Source organism: Puma concolor, chromosome A1, assembly GCF_028749965.1.
Source record: "Puma concolor isolate L17-30 chromosome A1, mPumCon1.1.hap2, whole genome shotgun sequence".
NCBI classification, from domain to species: domain Eukaryota; kingdom Metazoa; phylum Chordata; class Mammalia; order Carnivora; family Felidae; genus Puma; species Puma concolor.
Window position 1 is genome coordinate 70,810,872 of NC_141667.1, and position 25,386 is coordinate 70,836,257.

General features: G+C 34.8%; 1 protein-coding gene across 2 annotated transcripts in view; it reads left to right on the forward strand.

Annotated features, from left to right (window-relative positions):
- PJA2 (praja ring finger ubiquitin ligase 2) overlaps nucleotides 1-25,386 on the forward strand; it is a 69,957-nt gene that overhangs the window by 25,791 nt on the left and 18,780 nt on the right. For both annotated transcript variants that reach the window (XM_086685610.1, XM_086685652.1), the window contains 3 exons: nucleotides 8,174-8,359; nucleotides 19,364-19,549; nucleotides 25,025-25,136. In XM_086685610.1, the coding sequence (XP_086541736.1) occupies nucleotides 8,174-8,359; nucleotides 19,364-19,549; nucleotides 25,025-25,136 (484 nt within the window). The remainder of the gene's footprint in view (nucleotides 1-8,173; nucleotides 8,360-19,363; nucleotides 19,550-25,024; nucleotides 25,137-25,386) is intronic.

Consider the following 25,386-nt stretch of genomic DNA (forward strand, 5'->3'; position numbering starts at 1 on the left):
TTTAAGTTTGTAAACTTCAAGGGTTGGCAGACAATATTTATATAACCTACTATTTTTTAAGCTTAAGGGTAAAATGAGTTAAGAACTTTGGCCTAACTTAATTCTGTTTTTTCAGTTAAGGTCCACAAAATTCTTAAAATGGAAATTGACAACAAAACCTAAATTGGTGTTAACTTAATTTGATGCAGATCTGGATCTGAACTAATACAAGGCCTTTTTTTGAAGCAGTCATAACAGTTTGCTGCAGAAATATCAAAGTGTTTGATTACTGAGTTTTTGACTTGGACCCCACTGGGAATTATTAAGTAGTATTTGTAAATCTCGGAGAAAAAAATCTGAATTCCAAAACATACTCAGTCCTAAGATTTTTGGATTTGATTGTAAACCTTTGGTATACCTCTAGATTACTATTGAAAAAAATAATAACATCAATTTTTAATCTTAGATAACTTACCTTTTTGAAAGTATAAGATTTTTTTCCCACAGTTACATTTCTGCTTTCCTGAAGGAAGTAATTTAATTTGGCCATTCCTTCATCATTGGCACCACTGATCAAAAATAATAAAAACCTCTTTTTTGTGTGTGCGTTTTATAGTCAGGCCTAATGTCATCTAATTCAGTTGATGAAATTTTTGCATTGTAACCTCAAGAGTAATTTTCTTGGCTCTTGGTTTTGAAGTTGTTGGTTTTTTTTTTTTTTTTTTTTTTTTTTTTTTTTCTGGTCAGTAGCATTAGCATTTTATTTGCCTGGAATGACGGTTGGACTTTTAACAGTTATAGGGTATTGTTTTAGTATGTTTATTTATAATTTGTCTCCTTAAGTGATATGTCAATATTCTAAACAATGATAGGTTTTTACGAACAATATACAGATGAGAAAAACACAGTTAATGGAAACTTTTTTTTCTTTTGACTTTTTAGTTCTGTATTGACTTAAAGAGCCTGAAGTTAGGGTGTGCTTAAAAGATGGAACTAATTTTGGAGCAATCTTCTCTTTTTTTCTCCATTTATTTTTGAGAGACAGCATGAGTGAGGCAGGGGCAGAGAGAGGGAGACACAGAATCCGAAGCAGGCTCGAGGCTCTAAGCTGTCAGCACAGAGCCCAACACAGGGCTTGAACCCATGAACTGCAAGATCATGACCCGAGCCAAAGTTGGATGCTTAACTGACTGAGCCACGCAGGCACCTCTTTGTAAAAAAAATTTTTTAATGTGTATTTATTTTTGAGAGAGAGAGAGAGAGAAACTGAGCATGAGCGGGCAATGGGCAGAGAGAGTCAGAGACACAGGATCTGAAGCAAGCTCCAGACTGAGCTGTCAGCACAGAGCCTGATGTGGGGCTCGAGCCCAGGAACCTTGAGATCATGACCTGAGCTGAAGTGGGATGCTTAACTGACTGAAGCACCCAGGCACCCCTGGGGCAGTCTTTAAGACACATTGAAATACCAGAAATACTTAGGGTTTTTTGTTTTGTTTTTGTTTTTTGAAAACTACCATCACAAGAATAACTTCTCAAGGATAATGGTTCTACATTTGCATCTGCAAGCCTTGAGATATGTTTAGGACCTCACTTCAGTAGTCTGGACAATTTTGAGGAGTAATTCTATTTCTATGCTACTGTTTCCAGTTCCTCTACTCTCAGCTCCCTGCAAAGGATCACAATTGCCAGAATGCCTTTTAATATGGTTTCAGATAAAGGTTGAAGTTTAATAACCATACTATCCAACTTAGTTTCATTTTGCCACTTGTTCATCTACTAGATGTTTTACTATACTTTGGCTGAGTTCTGATAATAGCAGATTGCAAAAATGGGGAAATAGTGATTCTACAATAAGTGTCTTGAGAAGGAAAGTATAAACATCCTTTCCCTTGAGTCTGTAAAATTCTTTCTGAGTTTTCTCTGCTTTGTAAAACTTAAAGATGCTTTACTTGAAAATTTTTCTTGCCATGTTTGTATTATAATAGCTGCAAATAGAACCCTCTTACCCAGAACATAACTAAAATCACTGCGACGTTTTTAGTTATAGGAATTTTAGCCACTTTTAAAAAATACAGTTCAAAAATATGTATAGCTCATACTTTCTTTAAAAGTGAAAAGTATTTGAATGAATGCATGATCCATTTCTTCCTGAAAACTTTTAAATGATCACTTAATCATACCTGAAACATTACACTTTATGGAATAAACATTGCAGCTGGTAGAATTGCTCTGAGCTGTTTGATAGTAACTGAACACCACCTTATTAAATTAGAATTGTGAGGGGAATTTTAATAGGCAGTATGTAATTACCAGACTTGGAATTAGACCAAAGAGCTAAGGTTAACATCCTGCTCTTTTGAAATATACCCTGAGAACTTTAATGACTGTTTGAGGACAAGATCTTGAGTTTAAAAGAACCTTTTAACCATGCCAGCACATTTTAACCTTGGACCTAACTGTTTGAAGGAAGAGGCATACCATCCGCTGACTATTTCTTATACCACTTGAGGTTTCTTTCAGAGCTTTTGACATTGAATAAAAGTTAAAAACCTTACCTGAGATAAAAATGTCAGGACAACTTTTTGTTATTGATGATGTTGGGAAAATAAAAGGAATATTAGCCAATTAGTTGATTTCAGTTTGATATATTCAAAAAGGATTTATTGAAATCCTTCTAAATGTCAGACTTTGTCCCAGGTACTCTGTAAATGCAAATAATAATGATCCCCGTTCCCTGGCTGTTCACCAGCCTTATGAGGAAGATGGAATATACAGATAATTATCATGAGACTGAATTAAGTTTCTTTCCTCTTCTATATAAGTTAGTTGAGAGCCATGAAGAAGGAGCTCCTTTGATATCCATGTATTCCCAACAAATAAAGCAACTATGAGCAGCCAAAGCAAAGATCTGAAAGCATATGCTTTAACATTTTAGCTTTTTATCTTGTTTCCAAGTTCATAAAAGTTAGAAGGAGTATATTAGGCATAAATAGCTTTGTTCTCAGGCATTTTAAGGGGTTATAGATTACAATATTCTGATGTTTAGGGAAAAGACCGGAAAATTGTAAAAGGCAGGCACAATTCAGAAAGAACCATCTGGACTTTGCTAAATTAAGCAGCCTTATGGATTTGAACAACTACCATTTGTATCACTGTATTGTAACAGTTCACTGTTAATAGGGGTAAAATGTCCCAGACTGCTTAGATTATGTTCAGTATACTGTCTGAAAATGCAGATATGATGTATCTTAACATAATGTCCATCCAGAGTATTTTCAATAAAATTCAAAAGGTGGTTTTGATCCTCAGATAACAAAATTATCTAAAATTCACTTTTCTCTTAGCTTCTATATAGTTGATTTTTTATCAATGTGAAAATGCCAGGGAAGACTAACAAACCAGTTCCTTGGGGGATTTGAGGAATAAGAGCTTGCTTTTGGATGCTTTTACTTCTGTATCTTATTTCTACTTAAGATTTATACTACATAAATTATTTTGTCTAGAAATCATATGTAATTGTATCCAATATGTGAAAAGAGGTGGGTTTTTTGTTCACAGTTGAATGTGTGAAATGTAACATTTGAGTAAGTTAATAGTTGTCTGCTTTTGAATACAGCTCTAAATGCTAATAGGAGACAATCCTATTGAAAAACTGTATAAAAATCAAAGTGGTACTTGAGAATTTAAAAATGTTTAACTAATTTGCATTTATATTCCAGGACAAGGGTTCTCACTATTCCATGATTGTTTTGTGCTATTTATTCTGTTGCTTATTCTCCTTGAAAAGTTATTTTTAAATCTTTTCTCTTTCTGCTTTCAGTTCCATATACTCCTGTCACCCTTAGTAGATAACTTTGTTTCTTGCTTTCTTAGAGATAGTAAAATAATTAAATCTGAACTTTCTTGTTTTCCTCTTCTCCATATTATGATACGTTAGTATCCATTTCTGTTTTTAATTTGTTTTTCAGTGAAGGGTGGTGACTTTTCTCATTCTGCATCTGTAGTCATATCTGACCCCTGAATTTATTATTCTTATGCCAAAGTTGCTTCCTTCTACCACATTCTGTAATTTTTCTAAATCCTGAGGGGAAACCTTTACTTGATTTTGCTTTTCCTTTAACCAATTGCCTGTTTGTTTTCTTTTCCATTGTTGAATTCTCAGAATAAATGTCCTATACCCACTCTATTTCTGCACTCTGCACTTTTAAATGCATTGAAATCTTAACTCCTAGTAGTATTTTGTATATTCTATAATGTGAACAGTGACCTCCTGTTTCTCAAATCCAATTGACTTTTCTTGGTACCATTTTTTGTTTTTTTGTTTGTTTGTTTTACTTTAGTGCTACTACTGAGCAATTTGCTCACCCTTTCCTGCTCCATGATATCTCTTCCATTTACCTGTGTTTGGTTTTTCTTTGCTGTGTCTTCGCTGGATGGACCACAGGGGTCTGCAAATATTTTAGGCTTTGTGGACTGAAAGGCAAAATCAAGGGTATTATATAGGTATTTCTATAACCACTTAAAAATGCAACAAAACAAAACAAAATAAAAACATTCTTAGCTTCCAGGCCACTTAAAAACAGACAGGTGGCCAGAGTTGGCTCATGGGTCAGGGCATAGTTTGCTGACCCCTGGTATAAAGAGACACTAAAACTAAAGTTGATGGGTGACCAGAAAGCTGATATTTCCATTCAGTAAGACAAACCAAGGATTTAGAGTAGATTTTCTGTGGTAGAGAAGAAAGAAAAATGGTGGTGTGCTGTTGGAAATCCAATTGAAATGTCTAAGCACACAGCTTATATAATAAAGTAACTGTCACCTTTACCATTTTCCAAAAATTGTGCTAAACATTTTATCTACATTGTTCACTTAAATACCTTTGTAGATCTGAAAAGGAAATATAGCATTTAAATTAAAAAAATATTAAAAATGATTTGCTAACAGTTATTGATGGGTTATCATTTATCAGACACTGTTAAAACATTTTGTGTATATTAACTCATTTGCTTCTTATATGAACTCAGGGAGTTATTAGATACTACTATCAAATACACCTGGTGTGTGAGGTGATAAAGGCACAGAAAGGTTAAGTAACGTCACAGCTTTAGTAAGTGGTGTATTCACAACCAGGCAGACTGAATCCAGAACCTGTGTCCTCAACTACTGAACCTCAAGACACAGCATTAGTGGACACCTGGAGCAAAAATTGTGAGGGCATTAGGCAGATGGCTGAATTTTGTGAAATACTGGTTTAGGAAAAAAGTGAAGGATTTGGAATAATTTGATATAAATTGAAGCAATAGCGATAATTCAGAATACATTTTTTTAATTTTTTTTTAACATTTATTTATTTTTGAGAGAAAGAAACAAAGCGCAAGCAGGGGGAGGGGCAGAGAGAGAGGGAGACACAGAATCCGAACCAGGCTCTCAGCTGTCAGCACAGAGCCCAACTCGGGGCTCGAACTCACAAACTGTGAGGTCATGACCTGAGCCGAAGTTGGACGCTTAACCGACTGAGCCACCGAGGCGCCCCAGAATGCATCTTTTAAGTGAATTGAGTGAGATTAAACTTAGGGACAATGATTAATAATTGACTGTCTAGGTGTAGGTTTAGAGGAAAATACTTGAGCCAGGGTTTTTAGGAGAAATGGAGAAAAATTCATTTTACAGAAGGAATGGAAAATAAAAAGGACTTAAACATGGGGTTTTGTGAGGAGTCAAAGACCTGTGATTTTCACCTTGGGAGTAGGGAAATACCCTTAGAAAGAAACTCAAGAAAGGAGTTACCTGTCAGATGAGTTTTGCTTTATAACTTTTGAAAAGAAGGGTGAAAATCTAAAAATGTTTGGTGCACAGTTAGTGATTATGAAAGCCAAGTGGTCAGGGCTGAGGTTATATTAAAAGTTAGCTACTTAGAGGTGAAGGTTATGTATAATGAGTAGTAATAATACAGGCCAGAGATCTGCAGACTTTTTTCCTAAAGGACCAGATTAGTAAATATTTTAGATTTTGCTAAGAGGCAAAATTAAAGATAAAGTTGTAAAAAAAAAAAATTGTAACTCACTGACCATAAAAAAACAGGTAGAAGGACCAAATTTGTCTGAAAGGCTATGTCACCAGTCTGTGACATAGGCTTCTTAAATATATTGACTATTGATCATAAGCATGCTTTTTATATTAAAATTTGTAAATACTCCCATCAGTTATTTCATTAAGCAAAAAAAAAAAATATTACAAACTTTTTAGGTGTTGTTTTTCTGGACAGGATCATAAAAAGTTTAAAATATGAGGTTTTTGTTTAAGTAAAATTGCTACAAATTAATAAATTTTAGCTGAATTGTTAAAGATGTCAAAATTGGAGCTGGTAATTTAGCTTTAAAGATGATAGTCTAAGGCGCGCCTGGGTGGCTCAGTCAGTTAAGCCTCGGACTTCAGCTCAGGTCATGATCTCAAGGTTTATTTAGTTCATGAGTTGGAGCCCTGCATCAGGCTCCGTGCTGTCCGTGCAGAGCCCGCTTCAGATCCTCAATCTCCCCCTCTGTCTACCCCTACCTGGCTTGCACTCTCTCACTCTCTCAAAAATAAATATATGTTAAAACAAAAAAGTAAGAGCTTACCCCTGATGTTTTGGGGTGCCTGGATGGCCATTCGGTTGGGCATCCAACTTCACCTCATGTCATGATCTCACGGTTTGTGAGTTCGTGCCCCGCATCAGGCTCTGTGCTGACAGAGCCAGGAGCCTGCTTGAGATTCTGTGTCTCCCTCTTCTCTCTGCCCCTCCCCCATTTGTGCTCTGTCTCTCTCAAAAATAAATAAACATTAAAAAAATTTTTTTAAATAAAATTGAGAGGTTTCATAGCCAGGAAACTTCATTCAGAAAGTCTTTTTAAACTATTTTCTATGTTACGTTTTTATACTGGAGCAAGTATAGAACTGATTTATTTGATCTTAGATTGTTTTTTGGGTTAGAGAAAATTTTACAAAATATAAGCAATTGGGCTTCTATCCAACTGAAGGAACACCTTTTACTTGCTATGCCAGAGCTATGTAAAATTCCTTCTCAAGAATGTGACCTGCTGCCCATCATTTACTGACAATTGGAAGTTGATTTTTTTTTTTTTTTTTTTTTTTTTTTTACTTCTAACTCCTCAGAGCTTACATTACTGCCGCTTTTTCTTAATAGCATCTTGATCTCCTGGATTCATCTGTTCAGAGAAGGAGGAACTCATTATAGACTAGTTAATATATCAATAATATAACCATTAGTAATATATCATCATAAAGAAAAGGTAATTTCTTACCAATTATCACTTCTTTCAGAAACTAAAATTTATTAATTTTTTGTTTCTCAAAAATCAAGGCACAAAGGGAAGTTTCTAAGGGGATTCTTGACCAGAATGGTTGATACGGTTGGAAGGGGCATTTAAGATTTATTTTCACCATTAATAATATTTTAACCTTTGTAGTACAAGATGACTAGTACTTAAAGAGTCATTAAATGAAACCAAATTAACCAAAGTTAAATACAACCAAGTCATTTTCTGAGGTTCTTCATTAACCCTGTTATCATCCCTTTGGTTCCTTATCTAAATGTTCTCTTGAATTGAAATTTATTTTGTGTTCATAGTCCTACCAAAGGACTTCAGTAAAGATTTGTCTCTGCTGCTTTTTATGAATTTGAATTTCCTTTTAAAATCTTGTGTAAAAAAGGAAGGAAAAAATAGTTAAGCTTTTAAAAGATGGTAATAGAAATTTATTCATAGAGGATAGGATTTCCATTGTCAATATGTAATTAGAAAGTTGTTTTAGTCAGGTCAGATGAGTAATAAATCTATTATTATTTATTCCAGAGCATTTAATTTATGGTTGCCAAATTATATTTAAATTTTTATTTAGAAATATGTCTAATAAATGAAGAACCTCTAAGCAACATGGAATTACTTACTTTAGTGAAGAAAATCATAAATCGATAATTCTGTAACTTGCCATGTGCTATATTCATTTGAAAAAGTTACATTCTGCTGAATGTATTTATTTCTGTATTTATTTTAAAATATTTTTTAAATTGAATTAGCACCTGATGAATCGTGTGGCATCAGTCATCCATTCGATACCACGATGTCTTCAAATGGTAAATGCACATATAATGACGATTATAATGACAATTTATTTTCTTTCTATTCTGAATTTGCAGTTCAGAATGCAGTGATGGAGAGTGGTCTGCTTCTTTGCCTCATCGATTTTCTGGTACTGAAAAAGATCAGTCGTCAAGTGATGAAAGCTGGGAGACTTTGCCAGGAAAAGATGAGAATGAACCTGAACTACAGAGTGATAGCAGTGGTCCTGAAGAAGAAAACCAAGAATTATCTCTTCAGGAAGGGTATGTTTTGTTTAACAGTGAAGTTTATTTATATGTATTGTACAAGAATGGTATACGTCACTTCCAAATGTTGGATATGCTGTTGATCCCATATACAAGCCCTATGTAGGACCAGTAAGTCCTGAGTTCTTTCATTATGTTTTTGGTGTTTTGTTTGTTTGTTTTAGTGTTTATTTTTCAGAAAGAGAGAGAGTGTGAGCGGGGGAGGGGCAGAGAGAGAGGGAGACACAGAATCTGAGGCAGACTGCAGGCTCTGAGCTGTCAGCACAGAGCCTGACATGGGGCTTGAACCCACGAACCGTGAGATCAATGCACCCCATTGCTTTTGGTGTTTTACAAAGAACAATTAAATTGAAAATTTTAGTAATTTAATTATCTTTTATTGAGATACAGTATACATTTCTACTTTGCTTTAAAGAAAATTAGGGCATTTAAAAGATTCTTTTGGTTGAGTTAGGCATGAGTTTAGAGCTGCCATTGCCAAACAATGGAGAAAGGGCAGCCTCAGGATGGAAATCAGTGATTTATTCACAGAAACAGAGAAAGTTACAAATGTTGAAGTTTTAATATTTGCCTAATCACATCAGATGTTATTTCTGAAATCAGTGATTGATGGTAAACACCTTTGTCTTTTCTTGGTTTTAATCAGAATGCTCTACTACAGGGGTTGTCAGACTTACACTGTGAAGGGCTGGATGGTGTTTTCAGTTCATATGCCAGTGTCTATTGCAGCTACTCATCTCCAGTGTTGTAGTGTGAAAGTAGTCATAGACAGTATATAAATGAATGAGTGTGGCTGTCTTCCAGTAGAATTTTATTTATAAAAACAGGTGGCAGGCTGGAAATAACCCATGGGTTCACAACCCTTGCTCTAATATTTCCCAAGTAAGAATGATTCTGGCTTTTAGGTTGATTTTATACACACACACACACAATTTGTTTTCTTCTAAATCACACTAAGGAAATATCCCCCGTTACTATTTTATAGGTTTCTAGCAAGAATGTTTGTTAAATTTTATTAAAGTTTTTTTAGTGTCAGTGGAAATGATCATCGTGATTTTTCACCTTTGACCTAATGATCATGAGGAATTATTTTATTATTAGATTTCCTAATAGCCACTTACCCTTGCTTCTTGACATAAACATGATCATATAGTCATGAATGTTTGAGCTGCTGGATTCTGCTTGCTAATATTTGACATAGGATTTTTATGTTGAGATGCATATGTGCAGATTGTCTCATTTTTTGTCTCAAAAACAGTTTAATACTTGCTTTGCTAAAACAATGTGTGCTTTTTTTTAACCCTTTGATGTTTGGTTTATTTATTCCTTTAAAGGTTGTTTAAAAATTTAAACAGCTTATTCTTTTAAAGGTTGTTGGTATTGTGAAACCTTGGCTTTGTGTTTTCCGAGGTAGTTTGTCTTTGTTAATTTAAATTTTTTTTCCTGATAATTGGTTGGTTCTAATTTTTAGTCTCTCATGGAATCTATTTTGGTAAATGGGTTTTCTTAACTCTTTCAACTTGGACTAATGGTAAAGTTTGTTCTCAAAGGTTTAAGTTTCCAGCTTGAAATTAATTCTGTAAGAAATAAAATACATTAGAAAATCTGTAAAGAAAGAAGTTTACAAACATAATTGATATTGACAGTGATTGAAATGGTGTTTATTTTTCTTTTGTGATTTTATGTTTGATCTTCTTGAATCACTATTAGTTTACTATTAGTAAATTTTTCATATATAATTTGTGATGTAATTATTCATTCAACATATATTTATTGAGCATTTAATATGTACCAAGCGTTGTGCTGGATCCCATGATTATATCCATGAACAAGACAAACTAAGATTCCCTCCTGAAGCTCACAATGTGGTGGGAGACGCAGATATTAAACAAAATACAAACATGCTAAATTATAAACTGCGATGGTTATGGTAAAGGAAAGCAAACTCTTGTGTCATAGAAGGTAACTGGTAGGGCCTACATTAGAGTGGCCAGGGGCTACTTATCTCAGGAACTGACTTTTGAGCTGGGCTCTAAAAGATGAGAATTAGTGGTTGAGGAAGCGCTCTCTAGGCATAAGGAAAGGTAAGAGCAGAGATACTGAAAATGAAAAGGCTTGCCATGTATGAAGGTAGTGGGACTGAAGTGAATGAGTGAAAGGAAGAGTGACATGAGATGAGGTGCGTAGATACCAAACTATGCAGGATAGATAGCCTCTGGAATTTATTCATAGAGCAGGGAGATTTTAAGTGAAGAGTTATTGCCACACATTTATATAAGATCACTCTAGTTGCTTTGTGGAGATTGAAGTACGAAAGAGGGGAAGGTTGGCCTAGGGTATTAGACTGGGGGATGGTAGTGAGGATTAAAAAAAGTAAACAAGTGGGGCGCCTGGGTGGCGCAGTCGGTTAAGCGTCCGACTTCAGCCAGGTCACGATCTCGCGGTCCGTGAGTTCGAGCCCCGCGTCGGGCTCTGGGCTGGTGGCTCGGAGCCTGGAGCCTGTTTCCGATTCTGTGTCTCCCTCTCTCTCTGCCCCTCCCCCGTTCATGCTCTGTCTCTCTCTGTCCCAAAAATAAATAAAAAACGTTGAAAAAAAAAATTTAAAAAAAAAAAAAAAAAAAAAAAAAGTAAACAAGTTTGAGCATGTTTTTGAGTGATCAGTAATAAGGTAGATTGGGTGTGAGATGAGGGAGAGTGAGGAATCAGTTATGGCAGGTTTTTTTGGTTTGAGCCTTAGGTAGTTATTACTGTACTGACTGAGATGAGAAGGTGTGGGAGAGGAATGGGAAGTAAAAACTTTTTTTGAAAGTTTTAAGTGCTATTTAGACATACAGTGTAGATGGTAAGTAGACACTTTGATATTTAAGTTTAAAAGATCCTGGACTGTAATTAGATATAGATAGATACAGAGATATATAGAGATTGAGATAGAGATATATAGATATGTGATGTGGAGGTCATCAACTACTTGCATTGATACCCTACAGTAATAAAGCCCAGTAATTCATTAAAAAAAAATAGAAGTTGGGGTGCCTGGGTGGCTCGTTTGGTTGGGTGTCTAATGCTTGGTTTCTACTCAAGTCATGATCTCAAGGTTCAGAAGATCAAGCCCCTCATTGGGCTCTGCACTGACAGCACATAGCCTGCTTGGGATTCTCTCTCTTTCTCTCTCTCTCTGTCTCTTTCTCTGTCTGCTCCTCCCTGCTCTTTCTCTCTCTCTCTCAAAATAAATACACTTAAAAAAAAAAAAAGTAAAAGTGAGGGGACAGAACTAAACAGTGGACAGCAATGGTATTTAAGTTGAAAGGGGGAAGATCAAAGTTGAATTATATTGTTTGGGAGAGGGTTCAAAGTTAACTTTTGACATAAGAATAAAGAGTATATGTACTAGAGACCTGTAGAGGAGGAAAAAAGGAATTAAGACATGGAAAAAGATATTTACAGTCAATCCAAATAAAAGTAAAGAAAGAGAAAAAATCATTAAAACGGGGAAAAAAAAGAAATGGGTAAAAGTAATATGGAACAAGTCCTGTAATAAATATAATTGCCTAATCTCTGCTTATAAAAATCAAAGCTTCAAATCAGTTGGAATTTTTTTAAGTTAAATGTGTTTTACAAAAGATGAACTTGAAGCATAGGTATACAGACTGAAAATAAAAGGATAGACAGTGGTATTTCAAGCAAATGCAAACTAAACAAAAATGGAACAGTTACATTAGCATTAGCAAAGTAGACTTCATTATTGACGAGAATGAGGGATCAGTATGTAGTAAGTCCAGTTTACCAGTAAAATGTAACAGTTTTAAATTTGAATGCATCTAATAAAATAGACTCAAAATATGTAAGTCAAAATGTAACGAAACTAGAGAATATTGACAAATTTACTATCATTTTGGGAAACTTTTTAATACTTTTCTCAACTGCCTGTAATTCATGGATATAAGAACTTCATCTGTCTTTAGCAGATTTGAACAACTGATTTAAGCCTGGTTTAATGAACAGTCCAGTTTGTGGAATACACAAACACACAAAAACTGAGCATGGACTAGGCTGCAGAGCACAGGTTAACACATTTCAAAGAATCAATATCCTACAGACCAGAAAAAATATAAAAAATTTAAAAATCCATGCATTTAAAATTATTCATCCTTCTAAATTACCAGTAAGACAAAAAAGAAATTACAATTGAGGTCTAAAATGCTCATAACTTACCAGTTTTGAGAATGCCACCAATCAGAATTTGACGGATTGGAGTGAAATTGGTAAAGGGAAATTTATCTTTATAAAATACGTACATTAGAAAAGAAGAAAACTTGAAAATGGAGAAGCCATGCATTTAACTTAAAATGGAAAAGGAACATTAAAATAAGGAAAATAAGGGAATAAAAATTAGAATTAGGAAAGATAAGAGCAAAACTCAGTAAGTTAGAAAACAGGATAGAGAGGATCAAAGAAATCAGAAGGTGATACTTTGAAAAGATTAAGAAAAATAGGCAATCCACTGGATAGTGAACAAAAAAATAAAGGCAAGGCACAAATAGATAATACTGACATATAGAAGTGTATACAGCCACGAAGTGTATACAGCCACAAGTACATTAAAGATTGGATAGACTAAGAATAGTACGATGAACTTTGTAGCAGTAAATTTGAAAGCTTAGAAGAAATTGAGAAATTTTTAGAAAAATAGAATTCACCAAAACTTGTAGGAAGCCTGAATAATATTATACGTATTACAGATATGTAATTAGTAGTTTAAAATCTTACTGTGGAGAAAATACCTAATCCAGATGGTTTTAGAGCCAGATTCTCTTAAACTAAACTTTCAAGGATCCACTCTTCAAGATAATAGAAAAAGAACTATTTCTCCAAATCATTCTAAGGCCAGTATAACCCTAATACCAAAAGAGTATGTGAAGAAAATTATAAACCTATATCATTCATTAACATACATGTCAAAATCTCAAACAGAATTATTGGAAATCTGAATTTGTAAGTATATTCTTTACAGATAAAACTCAATTACCAATCTGTTTATTCCAGAAATGCAAAAGTGATTTAATGTAGAATACCTGTAAATGTAATTCACCACATTAGCAGAATACAGGAGAAAATTCATGTGATAGATTCTGTAGATAGAGGAAAAAAAATCACTTAGTAATGTTCAAGACCTCATCGTGATAAAAACTCAGAAACTAAGATCAGAACAGTTGACCTGATAAAATGTATCTCCCAAAATAAATCAGTAGATATCATTTTTAGTAATGAAACATTAACTTCCACCCTCCCCCCCCCGCCCCCCAAAATCAGGAGCAAGGCAAGGGTGTTGCTCATAGCACCATTTCAGTAGCCATTGTCGTAGAGATCTTGATGGGCATGGCATGATGGGAAAATAAAAGAAGAGGAACTGAAAATGAAAAGGAAAGAAACTAGTAGAATGTATTTATAGAATACAGAGTGTTAATGTGCAGGATATAAAGAATTCCTAGAAATCAGGAAGAAAAACTGATAGTCTAATTGCAAAATGTTCAAAAAATTGAGCAGATGATTCACTGAAGAGGAAATATTAATGAATAAAAATATCAAAAGATACATAGATCATTAGTAAATTAAGATCACAAGGAGGTATCATTTTTTAGCTACCCATTGGATTAACAAACAGGAAATTTAACAGTATCAGGTGTTTTGGAGGATATGAATGCTTGTTGAGATGTGAAGTAGGTCATATTAACTAAAATGATATAATAATTTTAACATTTTGCATCGTGCACTATCAGCAGTTCCACTTTTAGGTGTATACTCTGGAGAAACTTCCCCATGTGGCCCAGGAATTGTGTACAAGAGTGTTCATTGCAGTATTTTTCATGAAAGCTATGAACTGGATATTACCCAAATATTACTTAACAGGAGAAAAGTTAGTGGTGTATTCATACAGGGAGTGTTACACAGCAGTGGGAATGCATGAGCCCCACTTATATGCAAAACATGGATGAATCTTAGAGGTACAATATTGAATGAAAACAACCATTTCTAGAAAAATAATGTGTATGATCTCTGTTTCACAAAGTTTAAAAACAAGAAGTTAGGGGCGCCTGGGTGGCGCAGTCGGTTAAGCGTCCGACTTCAGCCAGGTCACGATCTCGCGGTCTGTGAGTTCGAGCCCCGCGTCAGGCTCTGGGCTGATGGCTCGGAGCCTGGAGCCTGTTTCCGATTCTGTGTCTCCCTCTCTCTCTGCCCCTCCCCCGTTCATGCTCTGTCTCTCTCTGTCCCAAAAATAAATAAACTTTGAAAAAAAAAAAAAAAATTAAAAAAAAAAAAAAAAAGAGAACTGAAAAAAAAATTTAATAAATATTTTGCCCTTCCTGTTAACACTGAATTTATTAGGATAAGGAAACATTTCTTCAAATTAGGTGCTGGGGTTCCATCTTTGTGACTGGATGACATGGAACCAGAGTACCATTGATTTTATAAGCTGTAATTCCCTTTGAGGCTTTTTTGATTCTTAATTAAAATTTCAGTTACTTTATTTATTTAAAAAATTTTTTTTAATGTTTATTTTTGAGAGAGAGAGACAGAGTGCAAGTGAGGGAGGGGCAGAGAGAGAGGGAGAGACAGAATCCAAAGTCGGCTCCAGGCTCCAAGCTGTCAGCACAGAGCCTGATGCAGGGCTCGAACCTGTGAATGGTGAGATAATGACCTGAGTGGAAGTCGGAGAATCAACTGACTCAGCAACCCAAGCACCCCTCAGTTACTTTCCTTTCTACTTTTTTTCATTACTATTTTGTGTTTGTTTATTTATTTATTTTGAGGGTGGGAAGAGGCAGAGAGAGAGGGAGACAGAATCCCAAGCAGGCTCTGTGCTGTCAGTGCAGAGCCCCGTGTGGGGCTTGAACTCATGAACCATGAGATCATGACCTGAGCTGAGGTCTGATGCTTAACCAACTGAACCACCCAGGTACCCTTCTTTCTGCTTTACCTCCAAGATAGGGGTTTGAAATCTTAACCATTTGCTATACAATTAGAATTATTAAAAATGAGCTTATACCTAAAGCTTAGCAATTTCTTACATGTGTCTTGAGTTATAAAATGAAAACTGGTTAATCGAATACCAGTTAATTAGGAATCTTAACCATGCTGTCCAGGATTTTTATAAAATTTCTTATAATATAGCTAGATTATTTTATGAAAGCCTCAGCTCTTTAAAATGTTGGCATTAACCCAAAGGTCTAAAATTTTGTGCTGCAAATAATGGATACTTAAATTGCTTATCATTTAGCTAAAGGAAACGACTCGGTTTTATGTGATTTGTCTGCCTTTCATTTTCTTCATTTCACAGAAAATTCTATGTTGCATGGTTATATGATAGCATATTCTAAAACTTTTTAATGAAAATTTCTTTAAAATATTCCATATTAATTTATTGTATATTTTGATAATTTTAATATTGCTATTCACATATTATTAAATTTAGTTTCTATTATTGAAGACTATGGATCTTTAATCATATATCGTAAAGGGAACTTCTGTCTGTTTGTCTGAAGCTTTGAGTTAACAGTGTAGCCTGTAGTCAGGAGATTAGATGATGCTGATGGCTTTCTAAGATTTTCACCTACTGGGAGTAGGTTGTGGGGCTAAGTTAAGAAGCATTTTCAGTTTCTTCTCAGGGCAGCAGCTTTGATTTCCTCCAGGCGGTGCTGAAAGTGCTCAGAAGGAAAGGACAACTTGGCAATTTCCCTTCGCAGTTGAAATACCTGTGACTTTAGTGGTGGTTGTGGCAGGCACAGGCTTCCACGTCTTCCATCTACTGGAATACTTTTTTGGAATTGACCATTGGAGACATGATTAGATAATATGTCTTTTTAAATCTCATAAATTACTGTGTAGCATGATAATGGCATCTTGTTAATATTTGAATTACCAAAATGATTCAGAAAGGACATTGAAGGTCTAAATTTTTGTGAATTTGTTGTTACACATGGTATGTCTGGTATATGTGTAAATGTGTATGTATAAGGAGAGAGAAAGAAGACTGAGCTATTGCTTTAAATATTTCCAAGGTTTTTGAAGCATTTACACTTACATTATAGTCTTATATTCCCATGGGGATATTTGTTTCTTTGGTTAGCTACAGAAAATAAAAGATTCTTTTGACATTATTGTTGAGAATCTTTTTTTTTTTTTTTTTTTTTAAAGAGCAGAATTCGTTTTGTTGTAATATCAAGCCAACTCTGGCCCAGCACAGTGCCACTCTTCTAGCCTGGTAAATTTTGTGTTAAGTGGTAAGAATTTATGTGAACTTTATGTAATAGGTTGAAAGCATGTACCATATGTGACTTATTTTCTATTTCTATAACTGTTATTATGAGTCATTATAGACAGAATCAAATGTTTAAGCAACATACGTAGCCAAGAATTGCTTATATAGTAAAAGTATTAATGACATGTTGTAAACTATTTATATTCAGAATAATTTCTTTAGTTTTATTCTTCTTTGAATTAAAACCCAAAAATTAATATTTATTCTTATACTGAATCATTTTCACCAACATATTTGAGTTTTATGTTCTATATCTGAGTACAGAGTAGTAACTGACTTATTTGCTATCTGTATAATAGGAAAAAGAAGAGCATTTTTTTTGTAGGAGTACATCAGAAATAACAAAAGTTCCTAAGGGCTATTTCAGGCTTGATCTCCAAATTTTTTTTTTTTTAAAGATTGTTTTTCAAGGATTTATTGGTAACATTTGCAACACAAATAGAGTACCTACTGTGTGCTAGGCACTTATTACAAGGGGTGAAGCTACGATGTTGAGAGACAGCACTGTGTGTGCCTTTGGAAAGCTCCCGTCTAGGAGGACACAGATGAGTCACCAGAAGAGTTATAATACAGTATGGCACGTGTTCTCATAATGGTGTAAACAAAGAACTGTTGCTTAGAAATTTTTACTTTGATTTTGAATTTTAAATCCATTTTGGGTTCAGTTTTTCACTGGACCTAATTATGATGCATGAAAGGAAAATATCCACCCACTTTATATAGTAGATATTAATTGCTTCTCGGCCTTTTGGCTGAGATTAAGTGTATAGTAGATATTAAACCTTCAACAAATTAAGCATACTTTATTCTAATTTCTCTGATTTTACTAGACAAGTGATACTGGATACTAAATCTTACAATCCTGTTATTTTGAGGTGTTGTTTAAGACCTGAGATTAAAGAAACAATTACGGGTTTAGGTGTGTAGAGAGCTACAGTTTTTGTGTATGTAAAATGTGTTGATTCAGGGGCGCCTGGGTAGCTCAGTCAATTAAGTGTCTGATTCGACTCAGGTCATGATCTCGCAGTTTGTGAATTTGAGCCCCGCATCAGGCTCTGTGCTGTCAGCTTGGATCCTGGAACCCACTTCAGATTCTGTCTCTCTCTCTCTCTGTCCTTTCTCTGTTTGTTCTCTGTCTCTCTCTCTCAAAAATAAATAACCATTAAAAAAAATTTTTTAAATGTGTTCTTATATGTGGATATCATCTACATCTCTTGCATAAATGTTTTTATCTCCAAAGTTAAATTTGCATGTTAGAATGAATAAAATTCTAATTAGACCTGCTTTTGAAATATGTAAGCTATTTTATAACATTATTTTTCTTCTTAAAACCCAGACTAAAATTCAGCTTTGCCAAAACTATGCTGTCATATTTAACTTCCTTTTGATATACTTTGATACACTATTTCTGTTAAATACAAAACAATAAGAAAATGCTACCATTTGTAGTATGTCTTATTTTTAAATTCATAGAGTACCTTTTGTCCAGTCATTGAAGCCTTGACTTTTGTTTCTCATGTATTACAAAGAGTTATTTTCAATTTGATCTTTGTGTTCAAAGTTTTGGTGTTTTAACTCTAATGTATAAGTTGTATGAGTTAACAATCTTGTCTATGGCCTCTAGATTTTGCATCATGCATACAATGACACAGATTTTTGTAAAAATTTCTCATGATTCTTGAGAATCATGTACTTACGTTGTTTTAGAAATGGTGGTGGGGTGCACATGCATTTTTAAAATATGGATTTGGAGTTTGTTAAAGGGTAAATAATGACATAGAGATTTAACTTCCTTCCATCCAGATGAATACTCAGTTGTCCTGATACCATTTATGGAATAATTTTTTTCTCGTGTTTTGAAATGCTTCTTTTTTCTCTTCCTTGTACCATTTGTCTGTCCCTGTTCCTGTGACCTTATTGTTTTCTAGTGGGAGAAAGACTAACAATAAACAAGTAAGAAAATGACAAGTAGAAGTAATTTCTATAATGAAAATAAACAGTTATGTGGTAGTGACCGGACAGCTCCTTAAAATGAGTTGTCAAGACCACGCATTCTGAGGAGCTGCCATTAACTCTGACCTGAATATCAAGAAGGGAATAGCTGTGCAAAAATCTGGTGAAAGAACATTTCAGGTAGAGGAAATGCCCTGAGGTGGAAATGATCTCTATGTGTTCCACAGGTAGAAAGAATTATAGGAAATAGAATAAATAGGGGGAAGAGTGGTGAGAGGTAACAATTGGAGAAGAGGGCTAAGGAGAAAGCATGTATGATGTAGGGATTTGTAGGCCAGGCTGAGGAATTTTGATTTTATTTGAACTGTGAAGGGAAACTACTCAAGAGTAGTGTTTTAAAATTAAAGTTGTCTAGAATGAACTTCTCTTATTTTTCTTCTGCACAAAGAGGAAGTATAGGAGCATAGGTAATTTGTATATCAAATAAATAGGTTCTTATGTAACTGGGAGCTATTTCTACATACATATGACCCTATAACAAATTTGCTTCCCTTTTAAATAACTTTACAGTTAAAGAAAGCAGACTTTTAGAATCACGTAAGTACCAAGAGTTTAGAACTTAAAGAATAAAGAATCTGTTTGCACTAAATATTTAGAACTGTTTTTAGAGAACAATTTTATGATGTGTTCTAAAATAATGTTTTTTTCTTCCCTTAAAATGTTTGTATTAGGGAACAGACATCCTTGGAAGAGGGAGAAATTCCTTGGTTACAGTACAATGAAGTCAATGAAAGCAGCAGTGATGAGGGAAATGAGCCTGCCAATGAATTTGCACAGCCAGAAGCTTTCATGCTGGATGGTAACAATAACCTTGAGGATGACTCCAGTGTGAGTGAAGACTTAGATGTGGACTGGAGGTATGTAGCAGTGTTATTACCATGGTTAATTGTTCACTGAGTAGAATTCGTTCATGATTCTAAATTATGAAAACTGAATCTCTGATCTCTCAAAAGTGTTTTTTTCCCATCTTGTTAGTCTTCCTCTCCTTCAGAGCTCATTCTGGATGTCACTTCCTACATGGACTCCTTCCTACTACTCCAGGCAGTGACCTCTTTTCCTCTTTGACCTTTGGCTCTCTTGAAGCCCACCTTATATCCTGGTTATTTATAAACTCATGGTTTGAGGTTTCCAACCTGTAAGTTTAGCTCTATATGGTAAATATAGCACTTGGTGTAATCCTTTAAAAAAAAAAAAGAAGAGTAATAAATACTACTTGAGGAATTTCAAAACATGTGATTAAATCAGAAGAATCATAAGAATGTAGTTATCCTTCTCTGTATGCAAAATATGGAAAATGACAATTATATCTTCCCAGAGATGCTGAAAGTATTCAGTTTACTTTATGCTGACAAAGAATAATGAGCTTCAGGGAAAAGCAGCATCTAACAATTAAGTGGATTATTGAATTGTTAGGTCTCATGATATAAAGGTCAAAATTTAACTGTTTTGGCTTATAGTTAGATTTATCTTTCAAACATGCAGTCGGCCTCTGGAAGTAGCTGGTTATTGAGATGTAGAAAGGATATATGGTTCAACGGATCTCTTGTTACTTTTTCTGGAGAAAATAATGGCTTGGTACTACTTTTGTTTCCATGTCTTCCCAGAAATATTTTTAAGAATTTGTTTTGGTTTTCCAGCTAAAATTCCATTACAGAAAATAGAGAAAAATAAAGAAAAACTCATTTATATCACCTGATAACTCTGCAGATTTCTAGAAGTTTTGATTTTGAGTTTCTTTCCGTGTGTCTAGCTACTTTGTGCTTCTCCAAATTGTTCCAGATATGAAACTCAGCATCTCATGGAAATCCTCCTTACTGTTTCCTATTCTCACTCCCTGGGGGGGAGCAAATTAGATGTGCGAAGCAGACTTTCATTGCCCATTTGTGGAAGTAGAAGTGGTGTTTTATCACAGCCACACAAAAAATTTGTAATTCCATCTTAAACATTCCTACCTCCAAAACCCATTTTCTGACTTCCTAACTTTATGGAAGAGCAGTGGCTCACCAGATCCCAGTTTTGCTGATCTTGGTACCGCTAGCTCTTCCCCACCTCTCTTACGTTTGCCTGTTACCCTCTTTCTGAACTCCTTGTGATGCTGATGTCTTATGCCTTCACTGTGCAAAGTCATTCCTCATAATGCTCAGCAGATGACGGAATTGTCGATTTAGGTAACATCATGTGTGCATGTCTGGAGGCAATTAGGGTTTAATATGAAGAAATGTTTTCTTTTGCACATTTTCAAAATTTTATCAGAATAATGTTTTACAGCTCCATTATGTAGATGCTCCAGTCTGTAGTTGCACTAAAATTTAATTGTTCATTTTCCCCATTGAAATATTACAGTGAACCTTTCCCCTCATATAACTTGTTTTGTACTTCAGGTTATTTCTTTAGGACAGATTAATAGAGGTGACATTACTGAGATGAGTGGTATTTATTACGATCTTGATATATATTTCTAAATAACTTTCAAAAAAGGTTGTTCCGTATAAAAATTTGAAGAAATAATGAGGTCTTTTTTGAATATAATTTTAACTGAAACTTGAAAACTTGATTTTAGGTTCTAATTCATTGATGATCTTTCTGGATACATCTTTCTGGATACATCTCTAAAATCTGGATACAAGATTTTAGAGATGTTTGTGATTGTCCCCAAATTTGGAGATCTTCAGTAGTTTGTTTTTTGTTTTTTGTTTTAACATAGAAAGCATTTTAGCATTAATTTTAAGACAAACTTTTTGAAGGTTACTGTTTTGAATTTTATGTAGGCATGTAACACCTCATTATTGCTTATATGGTACTATGTTAATTTATATGGCAGTAGCTACAGATTGATAAAGTAAAATAGGATTTGACTTTCATATTAAAGTAACATGTCATTTTAACAACTAAAAGGAAAAGTCATGGCAAACAGCAGTTCTTATCTCTAGAGCTAAAATGTGACTTTTTTTTGGTTTGTTTTACCACAACTTAAAAAAAAGGTAAAGCTTTTTGATTCTTTAGTTTAAAAGGAAATGGAAAAAATGCTTTATCAAAGTTTACTTATTTGTTTTGATGACATCACAGAAGTGTTGTAGAATACGCAGAGAATATTTTATAAAATGGTCTGGTGGGAGTTGATGTGGAGAAAACATGAGTTTCAGATTTAGACAGATCTCAACTCTACCATATATTTATTTTTTGATAACTACCTAACTCTCTATTTTCCTGGAAGAAATTGGGGTTATAATTAGTAACCTATTAAGGTTGTGAGAAATTAATTCCCTGTGGCTATAACCATGGCTTAATAACAGAAATTTAAAATGTTTTTTTTAATGTTTTATTTATTCTTGAGAGAGGAAGAGACAGAGCATGAGCAAGGGAGGGGCAGAGAGAGAGAGGGACACAGAATCTGAAGCAGACTCCAGGCTCTGAGCTGTCAACAGAGCCTGACATTGGGCTCGAATTCACGAGCCATGAGATCATGACCTGAGCCGAAGTCAGACACTCAACCGACTGAGCCACCCAGGTGCCCCCCTTAATAGAAATTTAAAAGAATTTCCATATATCTTTCACTAATACTCCCCAAATATTGACATTTACCACATTTCTGTTATTCACTCTTTCCTTTCTTTCTCTATATTTATTTTATGGTATTTCCCCCCCCACATTTATGAGTAAGTTACAAACAAGATGCCTGTTTACCCATAGTCTAGCATGAAGTCCCTAAGGACAAGGACATTTTCTTATATAACACAGTAAAATTTTCGAAATCAGGAAATTAACACTGTTAACAGTACTATTATCTAGTCTACAGACATTATTCAAATGTCTATAGTTGTCCCACTGATGTCACCAGAGAAATTTTTTTCTAGTCCAGTTCAAGGCTACTCATTGTACTTGGTTAACATGTTTCGTGAGTCACTTTTAATCTGGAACATTTCTCGGTTTTTGTTTTGCATAACCTTGACATTTTTAAAAAGTATAGGCCATTTATTTTTTAGAATGGTTCTTAGTGTAGATTTTCCTGATGTCATGATTAGATTCAAGTTAAAAGATTTTTAGCAGGAACGCCACAGAAACGATGTTTTATTTTTCTTAGTCCATATCAGAAGACACGTGATGCCAAATTGTCCCATTTCTGTGATGTTAATTGCGATCATTTGCTTGAGGGGATATCTTTCAGATTTCTTCACTGTACTGTTGCCATTTTTTAAAACAAATAATAGGCATTTAGTGGGAAGATATTTTGAGACCACGTTAAATAACCTGTTTCTTCTCAAACTATCAAACTTCCATCCACTGTTTTTAGTATCATTAGTGATTTTTGTCTCAAACACTTACTACCATGTATGTGATTGCCAGATGAATGATGCTAGAATTTTTAATGTTAGCTGATTATTTTGCAGTGACCAAATTACAGGCAGATACTATTCTTTGAATGTCTACATTTGTTTAGTCTGGAGAAGAAAAGAATTCGGAGATAGTTGGCTCTAACCGTTTGAAGGAGTTTTCTGCAAAGGAAAAGGGGACATAGTTTTCGCTGCTTCAGCAGGCAGAACTAGAGCACTTAACTTCACACGAGCTTCATACTTCTGATAGAGCTCTTCCGCACAGCATGTACCACCCCAGAGAGCAGTGTTTCTTCCACATGGAGTCCTGCTGGTTCCTGGATGCCACGACCGTGGTGCCAGCTCTGTGCCAGGCGCGTGTGTGCATCAACTCATTTCATTTGTTTTATAGCTGAAAAAGCAGTTAGATAAAATTTTCACGTTGTCTGACTCTGACTCAGTTCAATGTAGAGGTAAATCCCTGTGTTACCGGCTCCAGGGCTCTCCTTCCTTGCCTTGTGTCTCACTGCTAGGTGAAGGGGTTCTAGTGTCGCAGGGGAGGTTGGATTTGCTAATTTGTTGTATAAATTCTAATTTTAAAATCTGTGATGGTATGAGGATGTTTCTTTGTACTGTGTGATGTCTGCTGATTTTTAGATGGTACTAAGCTATTATCTTCATAATAACACTTTTGTATTTCTTGGCAGTAGATTTGTAATTTTAATGATGGCACAAAAGTTGTCATCAAAATTATTTTGAATTGGTTTGTGTAACTGGATGTTCCTGACTGTATTCAACTTTTTTTAATTCTTTTTTTTCAACGTTTATTTATTTTTGGGACAGAGAGAGACAGAGCATGAACGGGGGAGGGGCAGAGAGAGAGGGAGACACAGAATCGGAAACAGGCTCCAGGCTCTGAGCCATCAGCCCAGAGCCTGACGCGGGGCTCGAACTCACGGACCACAAGATCGGGACCTGGCTGAAGTCGGACGCTTAACCGACTGCGCCACCCAGGCGCCCCTGTATTCAACTTCTGATAGGACTGTAGAAGTCAACAGAAGGTTGCCTTTAGGTAGACATAATAAGCTCAGTTTTGGAGGTACTAGATTTGAGGTGGTGGGTGTTAAATGAGGTAAACTGCCCCATAAAAAACTAAAAATGTAGGTCAGGAGCTCAAGAGGGAGTTTGGAATTAGGTGGAGGTTTAGATAACTGAAGAAGTGGACTTGAATGTCATTGCCAAGGAGGCAAGATTAGAAAGAAGAGGACTGAGGAGTTATTTAGGGTTCCTGAATTTTGAAATGGGTATCTCCAAAACTACAGGAAAAGGAGGAATCTGTGTATGTCTAGGGGTGGAGGAAGGAGATTGGGACCAGAATAAAATATAATGTTTTCTTCAAGGGGATTGAAATCCTTTAGTAAAAAGAAACAATAAAAATGAACAGTCAAGAGTTAAGTATTTTTCAATCTGAATAATAATGGAGGAGGCCTAGTTCTCAGAAGAATAGAAGAGAGATTAAGGAGAAAGATTTGAGAAAATAAAATATTTTTAAGCCCAAAATAATTAAGGAGTACAAGGTAAGAGAAGGAAAAGAGGCTTTGTCTAATGATAGAATTGAAATAAATGCAGTAATTGTCTTTACCATGTTCTCCTCTAAATTTAGGTTGGAAACTCAAACAAACAGAAAGTATATGAGACAGAATTGGGGAGAAAAATACTACCTTTATACCAGCCTTAAGCAATCACCTGAGTTGGAACTAATTACTAGAAACATAAAAAGAATTCTCCTGCAAATTTTGTGTGTGATTGTGACAGCTTATTAGGAAAGGTAGTGGTGTCTTAGCTCCTTATGCTTAGTATTTCATTTTTCTGTTGGGTTCATCCTGCCTCTCACCACATAAGATTTATGTTAAAATATTTTAAGGTTTTCTGCTTATAGTATATTGGTTTATCAGTATGCTAATATAATTATGTCTTCACCATAAAGATATCCCTAATCGTGGTTATATTTTTTTTTTCCAGCCTGTTTGACGGCTTTGCAGATGGACTAGGAGTTGCTGAAGCTATTTCCTATGTGGATCCTCAGTTCCTCACCTACATGGCTCTAGAAGAACGCTTAGCTCAGGCTATGGAGGTATTGTAGTGACTCTGATGCCTATATATAAGTTGGTGGGATACACAATGATAAAAATTAAAGGCTTTTTTAATTGCTTTTAGGAAAAGGTGAATAATTTTTCATCACTTTAATAGCATTTCCTGATTAATGATTGCCACTAGTTTGTGTATATAAATCACACTAGACATTCTGCCAGTTTGCCTAATTGCATTATTTTCCAGGTTTTACTGCAGAATAGAGAATGTTTTGCTTACATTTAGAAAATAGA